The following is a 10,258-nucleotide window of genomic DNA, read 5'->3' as shown; positions in this document are numbered from 1 at the left end:
TCCTGAGACTAGAAAGGAATTTCAGACACTTTTTTTATATAAAATTACAAGAATAAAGTTTGACTTTTTGTGAAACCACCATATTAGTTCATGTGTGGAATGAACTGCTAGAGGAAGTGGTGAATAAGTACAGTTACAATCTTGGTGAGACATTTGTATAAGTTCATACAAAAAGCAAGTGGAAATGTAGGAGCCAAGAACATGTAGAGGGGACTTGCTTGATTGGGAATTACAGTCAGTATGGACTGAAGGGTCTGTATCCACAGTACATGGATAGGACTAGATCATGTGAATGCTGTGAGAAAGTTGTCTTGGTAACTGAGCAGTCAGGAACCAGAGGTCTCTAAAGAGATGCAATATGGTCATTTAGGACTAATGAAACATTTCTCCATCCTTGAAAAGCCTACACAGATTTCCCTAACACTGCAGTGGAAGCCAAAACACAGATCAGAGAAATAGAATTAAGGCTAAAGATATCGAAGGTAGAGTTGAATGCTCAGTCATGATTGTGCTGAAATAGTCAATGGACCAAGTGACATTGTTCCATTTTCTAGAGCCCAAGATTAGATTGTAAAAAGGCAACTTACATTAAAAGTCTTTCAAACAATGCTCTTTGGCCTTGAGCTGGGACCCAGAATTGGCATATTGAAAGAGTGATCTTAAATGGTTTCCATCACTGCTTAGATGTTGGTTCCAAATTAAGAGGCACAAACAAGTAAATATTAAGTGTTTTATTTCAAGTTACATTTCAAAGCCCAACTGAGAAGTACACAGTTCAGTCACTCTCCCCCAGGGTGAGCCTGTCAAACAGGTACTCTCCCAGGCCATTCTCAGGGGCTCCCAGTCTCTTCAGGTTGGTGATGTGATCTCCCAGCTTCTTGATCATCTTCACTTGCTCATCCAAGTAGTGCCTCTCCAGGAAGTCACACAGCTGGAAAGGAAAACATAAAATCTGATTATGTCAAGATCAAATATACCCTTCTCCACCAAGACTGGTATTCCCCTCAAGCTAGGGAGTGGAGGATTGAGGAATTGGAGGCTACTACAATTACAACATTTAAAAAGGCATTTGGCAGAGTTTATGAAAAGGAAGGGTTTGGAGGGATATGGGCCACATGCTAGCAGGTGGGACTAGATTGGGATGGGATATCTGGTCAGCATGGACAGGTTGGACCAAAAGGGTGTCTCCATGCTGTACATCTCTAGGATTCTGACAGTTAAGGGATGCCACAGATTGCTTAACAGCCTCGAGAAAGTGCTCAGATCATGACTACACCAGAAGCTGGGTCCACTCCCAGGCTACACACTACAGTTTAGGTACAAAATCAGAGGCTAAAGGCCAAGTGTCTTATCCATTTAATGGAAGAGCCCAGACATAAATACATCAGCGACTCACGTGAGGGTCCATGTGGCCAGAGGAGAGTTTGTGCAGATCCAGCAGACTCTGGTTCACATCCTTCTCCATCTGCAGAGCTCTCTGCATTGCCTCCAGACCATTGCCCCACTCATCCTGCTCTGGCTTCTGGAAGAGAAGAAACAGACAGAATTAAGTTAAAAAAAATGCACAAAAAGGAAAGGAGGATAAAAAGTTGAAAATGAAGGATTTAACTAGAGTCTTAAGCCAATAGAATCAAGTTGTTTCAAATTAAGCAGTTGTTTAATCTAATTTTAAAAATCAAGTCCAACCTTGATATTCTGCAGAAGGATTCGGCCTCCACGTTTATTCTGGAATTCCATCAGTTTCTCAGCATGTTCCCGTTCCTCATGGGACTGCTCCTTGAAGAACTCAGCAAAGTGACACAGGGCAACATCATCCCGGTCAAAGTAAGAGAACTGGAGGGGGCAGGAGTCAAACAAGCCATTTCACATTTAAAAATCATAAGCAATTTTGTTTCAGAAGTTAAAAAGCCAAGTTTAAGATTGTTGTTATTTAAAACTTGTTGAGCAGGTAGCTCTTAGACAAGCAAATTGCTTAAAGAACAATTTTAAAACTGAAATTGTTAGAATATACCACCCCTTGCCCTCAGGTGGGGGGGGGGGGGGGGGGAAGGAATTTCTTGCCACTCCATTTCTGCAGATAGTGGAACTGACTCCAAGAGAACAGGCATCAAGGAGACAGTTTACTGTCAGAAACCGACCAATGTTCCTTTCTGTTGTGGAAATTGTTCCTGACTACACATTCTAGTACCCAAGAAAAGTTACATTAGACCCACATTGCTATCTTCAGCTCAAGACAACAAACATTAGTGAGGACACATACAACATTGCTCCAGCTATGGTCACCTAATAATAACCACTGCTTCAAGTTACTGGCCAGTTAACCTGATTGTGTTGTTGGTTAGTTACATAGGAAGTAGCTGAGTTAGTCCAGCATTAAACCCCCACAGAAGACAGCTGCTACAAGGAGCAGGCATTGCTCAATGTTAACTTCAACAAGAAATCTTTCACCACTCAAAATGGTTTCCCTCCCAGGAATAGAGTATGGCATAAAGCAATTTCATTAAACTGGAGAAACTGCAACTTCTACAAACACAGAGACCAGGAGAACCATCCTCACCATGGAGAGGTAAACATAGGAGGAATAGAACTCCAGGTTGATCTGCTTGTTGACAGCATCCTCACAGTCCTTGTGGTAGTTCTGACACACTTGGGAGGCCATCTTCACTATTCCAACACACTATCACCTAGACAACTGTAGAACTAAGCCTCTCACCCACAAGCTCTTCTATTTATCCTCCTTGGACACACTGCACCCAACAGGGAGTGGCAGCACCAATGATGATTAATGATCCCCAATAGCCTATCAGGAATCACCATGCAATATAAGCATCAATGAACAAAGGAGGAGGGGATTGGTGAGGGGCCATAACCCAGAGCCAATCAGAGATTTGGAATCAATCTTGCGATCATTGCTTATAGATGAATAGATCCTGAACAAACTCCTAACTTTCTGTTTGTCGATGGATGGATAAGAATGAATTTGAACAATCTGACCTAAACTGGTTCTTCTGCTTTATGGGACAGTTTCTCTGAGGTTTGACACAATGACATCGGGTTCCATTACAGATGGAGAAAGTGAGGACTGGAGATCAAAGTTGAGAGTGTGGTGCTAGAAAAACGCAGCCGGCCAGGCAGCATCTGAGGAGCAGGTGAACAGATGTTTTGGGCAAAATCCCAAAAAGGCTTATGAAGGGCTTGATGAAGCCTGATTGAAGGGCTTATGCTCGAAACGTCGATTCTCCTTCTCGGACACTGTCTGACCTGCTGTGCTTTTCCAGCACCATAATGTTGACTCGTGCCAAACCACAGTTGGAGTACTGGGAACAGTTTTGGCCCCTGACCTAAAGGGTTGGAGGCAGACCAGAAAAGGTTCACTGGGCTGATCCTATGGAAGGACTCTCTCATGAAGAGACAGTTAAGTGGGTCAGAATAATGAGAAAAGACATGACCTGTAACATGTGTTTCTTCAGGAGGTTGACAGAGTGGATGCAGAGACGGTGGTTCCCCTTGTGAGAGTGACCAGCACAAGAGAGCGTCATCTCAGAGTAAGACATCACCAGTTGAAGATAGATAAGGAGAAATTTCTCCCAATCCCTTCTGAATCTATGGAATTCTTTCTTGCAGAGGGCTGTTAAGGATGGGTTGAGATAGGTTTTTAAGTTTGTAATGATCAAAGTTTACGGAGACAAACGAGAATATGGAGATGAGGATTATCAGATCAGTGGGGTGGCTCCCAATATTACACCCTCCCAAGAGGGACAATTCAAACTGGATTGAAGCCACCTGAATAGCAAGCTCTCAGGATAAACTGTTCCTTTTATTGTGGTAATGGGTTTTCCACAACATGTGGCTGTCAGACCCAATGGGCTGAATAAGCTCCCTCTGCTCCTATTCGTTGGGACTCACCGATTTCACAATCACTACCTGCAAAGTGAGAATGGTGATGGGTGTGAAAACAAAGAGGCTGCAACGTTTTTGCATTTTTATTGTTTCACAAAGGCATCGGGTGATTCGGTGGCTCATTGGTTAGCACTGCTGCCTCACAGCACCAGGGACCTTCAGGCAACAGTTTGTGTGGAGTTTACACATTCTCTCTGTGTCTGCGTGCTCCAGTTTCCTCCCACAGTCCAAAGATGTGCAGGTTGTGGTGGATTGGCAATGGGAAATTGTCCATAGCATCCAGGGATGTGTAGGTAGCTGGGTTAGCCATGGGAAATGAGGGATTACAGAGATAAGGTAAGAAGGGGTGTATGGGTAAGATGCTTTTCTAAAGGTCAGTGTGAATTCAATGGGCTGAATGGCTTACTTTCACACTGTTGGGATTCTAAAATGGATGACTGAAGATTGAAGTTTTAATGAATCATGTGGCATTTTTTCAAACACGTGAGACCAACATAAACAATGGGTAATCACAACTGCAATAGCAACCAGGTTGGCACCCATTCAGAGGGGTAATGATACAACCAGATGGAGCAGAATATATAAAGATTAAATCATTTGGCTACAATCAGTGTAGATTTACAAGTTGTTAGTTGTCACCCGATTGCTGCTGACAAATGGTTGGAGAATATTTTGGGGGCAAGGAGGGAATATTCAGCTCAATCATCTGGATTATTTCCTTAAATATACACAAGGAACCTTCTTTTTGTAATTCCTGGAGCAGAATTCCTCTTCCTAATATCTGTACTGGACAGGAGCTGAAGGATGTTATTTGATGATCACTGTGCTCCTGTATTAATTGGCTCCCTTACAACAGGAGACAGTAATTATAGGTCAGATTTGATTGAGTGCAGCATATGTTGGTGCTTTGAATCCAGAGACCTTGCACTGAGCTCTGACTGACCAAGAGGTCACAAGTTCTCAGGAAGTCTATCCCAGTCAAGTGAGTTCACACCCAGCCCAGAACTATTGGAGAGGGTCCCTTTCCAACAAGCCCAGACACATCAGCAATTGTTATTGTACAAAGCATTGTCTATGAAGACAGCCTCTTAGACGCTGCAGAGCAGTGACATTAGGACTACGTTGATGCACCTCAAAAAGGTGCAGCATCTTTTCCATACCACCCATTTCCTCGATTAATCTACTCCCAGTTGGGATGTAAGTCACCATACTTATCCAATCCATGTAGTTATTGGAGTGTTGAAAGTGACAGTTATATTCCCCTCCACTACTACCTCTAAGCAGTCCAGTCCAGAGACTGCACCCTCTGGCCTCTACATCTCTCCCTCTAAACGTACGCCTGGTTATTTTAGCCTCCCCTACTGAGGGGGAGAAAACTCCCTCAATTTCACTCCTACAGAACTCTGGGAGGGATTGCTAGTATCTGCATTTAGCAGAATACAAACAGGATCAACACTGGAAAAGCAATGAAGACATTTGAGCTTTGCACAATGTGCCAAGACAGATTGGACATAAAGTAAGCAGTTCTATGGAGGGCATTCCCAGTGAATTAGGAACAGCAGTGGGACTGGTCTAAGTCCAGACTTGCCAGGAAGCCAGTGTTGCCAAACTCCCTCAAAAAACCTACATGGAATAAATCTGATCACTTGTGCCATGACTACATTTGTGGCCAGTCCTCCTGTTTGGAGAGGAGGAGGAGATTTATAAGCCTAATGTCTCAGCCAATGGCTAATATTACACCCTCCCAAGAGGGAGGATTCAAACTGGATTGCAGCCACCTGAATAGCAATCTCAGGATAAACTGCTCCTTTTTATTGTGGTAATGGCTTTTCCACAACAGGTTACATCTCATCATACCTCTTCACAAATGAGACATTCATCCAAACAAGTAAACAACAAAGTACAGTATTGAGCAGTTTATTTACAGTTGGCATATTTCACAATAGAGGGCAGGTCACTTTTTAAAAGAAAAGTGACCTTACTCTGCACATCTCCAATTAATACCAAAAAGTTACACAGCTTGCTCCCTGCAGTCAGTTCAGTCACTCTCCCCCAGGGTGAGCCTGTCAAACAGGTACTCTCCCAGGCCATTCTCAGGGGCTCCCAGTCTCTTCAGGTTGGTGATGTGATCTCCCAGCTTCTTGATCATCTTCACTTGCTCATCCAAGTAGTGCCTCTCCAGGAAGTCACACAGCTGGAAGGGAAAGAGGGGAACTGATTAGGTCAAGATCAAATGCACTTTTGCCTCCTCTCTTCCCCACCCCCACCAAGAGAGAAATATTCCCATTAATACAGGGGAGTGGACACTTAAGTGATGTCACAAACTGCTGAGGAACCTCTTAAAGTTTAGATCTTGGCAACACCAGAAGCTTGGTCCACTCCCATACAACACCCTCCACAAGCAGGAGAGGGATTGATTTTTGACTTGTTGTTCGACTTATTACACTAGAAGCAAAAGATTAACAATACCAAGAACTCACATGAGGGTCAGTGTGGCCAGAGGAGAGTTTGTGCAGATCCAGCAGACTCTGGTTCACATCCTTCTCCATCTGCAGAGCTCTCTGCATTGCCTCCAGACCATTGCCCCACTCATCCTGCTCTGGCTTCTGGAGGGGAGAGAAAAGTAGGGGCTTTACATTCTACACTAAAAAGTTAGAGAACTGTGGTGTCAGAGTTACCATAAAAACCATAGATGCTGATATGAAGCATTTTAATTCAGAATTACTGTCCATCTACAATAAACACCAAACCCAACCTTGACATCCTGCAGGAGGACTCAGCCTCCACGTTTATTCTGGAATGCCATCAGTTTCTCAGCGTGTTCCTGTTCATGGGACTGCTCCTTGAAGAACTCAGCAAAGTGACGCAGGGCAACATCAGCCCGGTCAAAGTAAGACTGAGGGAAGGAGAGAAAAAAAACCAAGTGTCATCTAAAGCTCCAAAAGCAATTCAAGATCTTCAATTGAAATAGTTTTCAATTCAGTCAATATGTAACAGCCCTCTCGTTCTGGACTCCCTGACCACAGGGAAAAGACTTGGCCTGTTTATCCTATCCATGCCCTTCAATTTTGTAAACCTCTACAAGGTCACCCCTCAGCCTCTGACACTCCAGGGAAAAACAGCCCCAGCCTGCTCAGCTTCTCCTATAGCCCAAATCCTCCAACCCTGCCAACATCCTTGTAAATCTTTTCTGAACCCTTTCAAGTTGCATAACATCTTGCCAGATAGGAAGGAGACTAGAATTGCACACAATATTCCAACAGTGGCCTAACCAATGTCCTGTACAGCCACAACATGACCTCCCAACTCCTGTACTCAATACTCTGACCAATAAATGAAAGCATACCAAATGCCTTCTTCACTATCCTGGCTACCGCGACTCCACTTTCAAAAGAGCTATGAACCAGCACTCTAGGGTCTTTGTTCAGCAACATTCCCTAGGACCTGACCATTAAGTGCATACATTCTGCTAAGATTTGCTTTCCCAAAATGCAGCACCTCACATTTATCTGAATTAAACTCCATCTGCCACTTCACAGCCCATTTGGTCCAGATCCTGTTGTAATCAGAGGTAACCATCCTCGCTTTCCAATACACCTCCAATTTTGGAGTCATCTGCAAACTTACTAACCATACCTCTTATGTTCACATCCCAATCATTTATACAAGTGATGAAAAAATGTGGAACTAACACTGATCCTTGTGGCACTCCACTGGTCACAGGCCTCCAGTTTGAAAAACAACCCTCCACCACCACCCCCTCTTCTACCTGTGAGCCAGTTCTGTATCCAAATGGCTAGTTCTCCCTGTATTCCATGGAGATCTAAGCTAGATTCATCTGAACTTCAGTTTCATGCCAAGAATTTAGGTTTAGTGTGTGTCAGAGTCTGTAGTACATCCTGCTTTCAATGGATTAAACCAAAGTGCCCTACTCGCCTTAGTAGAGGAGATTGGTCATAACAGGGTAGATCTCACCAGTATCTGGCCATCATAGAGTGAGACTGATATGGTAGGGTTTACTGCCAGATACTCTTTCAAAGATTACCAGTGACTGTACTGAATTAGGGAAAGAAAAAGAAAAGTACTTCAATTGATTCCAGAACAAGCAGTTGAGATACTTCAAATACCTTTGAGCAAGTTAATTATACACATTTTCCATTCCACTAATGAAAACAGTGATCATTGCTGTGAATGAAGCCTCAACATCAGAAGGTCGAGAGCATAACATTCAAAAAGTGAGGGAACAATCAAAAACATTTCTGAACTGACAGCCAGACTACTGTGACCACTAGGACTCATAACTGCACACAAACCAACAGCCAATCTCAGATAACAACTCACCAGAACAAAGGACCCAACACCCAGCATGAACAAAACCAATGTGGTGTACAAAATCCCATGCAAGGACCGCACAACACTACATAGGACAAACAGGAAGACAACAATCCACATCCATGAACACCAACTAGCCACAAAATGACATGACCAGCTATCCTTAGTAGCCACACAGATGACAAGCAACATGAATTCTACTGGGACAACACAACTATTATAGGACAAGCCAAACAGAACAGCCAGGGAATTCCGAGGAATGGCACTCATCCACAGATTCAATCAATAAGCACATCGATCTGGACCCAACATACCAGCCACTGCAGCGGACAGCTGGAACTGACAACTGGAAGCAGCAGATTCAAACCACTACAAATGCCATAGGAAAATCACAGAAGTGCTTCACAGGAGGCTCCCAAGCACTGAGGATGTCACCTAGACAGGGGACGAAACATCTGCCACAAATTCCCAGCTCAGCAAACAGAACCACAACAATGAGGGAACAATACTAAATGAGGATGTACCAGACTACAGCAGTGACACTAGAGTGTGACTTTCTGGCAATAAGTAGGTCCATGGTCTGATACAAAAACCCAACTATAATTCAGCAACATTCAGATACATCGCTGGAGTAGATAGTACTAAAACCTAGGCCTCTTGGTTCAGAGGTAGAGACAGTACCACTGGACCACAAGGAGCCCACACTGCACGTTAAATAACCATAGAGCAGCTGCTGTAGGAGCTGTTCAGAGGTTATTTTATGTTCAAAATCACCAGAACATTGCACAATCCATTAAATCAACAAAACTCCAACTCTTCAGGTTTCAGTCTCAAGTTCACAAGCCTCACCATGGAGAGGTAAACATAGGAGGAATAGAGCTCCAGGTTGATCTGCTTGTTAACAGCATCCTCACAGTCCTTGTGGTAGTTCTGACACACTTGGGCAGCCATCTTCACTATTCCTGCTCACTATCACCTAGACAACTCTAGAAATGAACCTCATGCTCCTGAGTTGTTGTATTTATTCTCCTGGGACACCCTGCACTCAACCAGGGTGTGTCAGCACCAATCATGATTGACAATCCCTGACAGCCAATCAGGAATTTCCAATCAATCCAGGCACCAATGAACACAACAGGGAGGACTGTGAGGGAGGAGCTGAGACCCAGAACCAATCAGAGATCTGGAAGATAGACAGGTTTGAGAGATGAAATTTAATGATATCATTACTTATGGAGTAATAGATTCTGTGCACACTCCAAACTAGCTGGATGTGACTGAATGACAAATGAAGTCTCTTGTCGTTGGAAACACGATATTAACCTTCTCTCCACCTTTTCCAAACATATGAATGTGTCCCAGAATTTTACCTGACAAATTAAATGCTAAGGTTTTATTTTTGCTAGCTTCAAAATGGACCAAATTTCAAATGTTCATTCATTAATGGGACATGGGCATCGTGAGCTTGTCCAACATTTATTGCCTGTCCCTGGTTGCCCTTTTGTAGATGATGGTGAACTGCCTTCTTGAACTGAAGCAGTCAATTGACTTAGCTACACCCACAGGACTGTTAGGGAGGGGGATCCAGGATTTTGACCCAGTGACACTGAAGAAACGCCAATGTACTTCCAAGTCAGGATGGAGAGTGACTTGGAGGGACATTCCTTGTCCTTGTATATGGTATCAGTCATGTGTTTGGAAGGTGCAGACTCAGGACCCTGAGAGAATTACTCTCGTACATCTGGTGGATAGTACACACAGCTGCCACTGAGTGTCAGTGGAAGGGGGAGTGAATATTTGTGGATGTGGTGCCAATCAAGTGGGCTGCTTTGTCCTGGGTGGTGTTGAGCTTCTTGTATGTTGTTGGAGATGTACTCATTCAGGTAAGTAGGGAATATTGCATCTCACTCCTGAGTTGTGTTTTGAAGGTGGGAAGACAGGCTGTTGGGAGTCAGAGATTAGTTACTTGCTGCAGGATCCCTAGTCTCACTGAATTTATCTGACCAGTCCCATTCATATTCTGGTC

General features: G+C 43.7%; 1 protein-coding gene and 1 pseudogene across 1 annotated transcript; both read right to left on the bottom strand.

The window, feature by feature from the left end:
- Positions 1-775: 775 nt before the first annotated feature.
- Positions 776-2,659, bottom strand: LOC132814803 (ferritin heavy chain A-like). The gene is made up of 4 exons (XM_060823591.1): positions 2,558-2,659; positions 1,687-1,833; positions 1,397-1,522; positions 776-931 (listed from the first exon to the last, which is right to left on the bottom strand). The coding sequence occupies exons 1-4, from the start codon at positions 2,657-2,659 to the stop codon at positions 776-778; spliced, it is 531 nt and encodes a 176-aa protein (XP_060679574.1).
- Positions 2,660-5,938: 3,279 nt separating this feature from the next.
- On the bottom strand, positions 5,939-9,183 carry LOC132814798 (ferritin heavy chain, oocyte isoform-like; annotated as a pseudogene).
- Between the last annotated feature and the right edge of the window lie 1,075 nt (positions 9,184-10,258).

The sequence above is a fragment of the Hemiscyllium ocellatum genome, unplaced genomic scaffold (assembly GCF_020745735.1).
Source record: "Hemiscyllium ocellatum isolate sHemOce1 unplaced genomic scaffold, sHemOce1.pat.X.cur. scaffold_924_pat_ctg1, whole genome shotgun sequence".
In the NCBI taxonomy this organism is placed as follows: Eukaryota; Metazoa; Chordata; class Chondrichthyes; order Orectolobiformes; family Hemiscylliidae; genus Hemiscyllium; species Hemiscyllium ocellatum.
The sequence above is the reverse complement of the archived record's forward strand: the minus strand, read 5'-3'. Positions and strand labels throughout refer to the sequence as shown.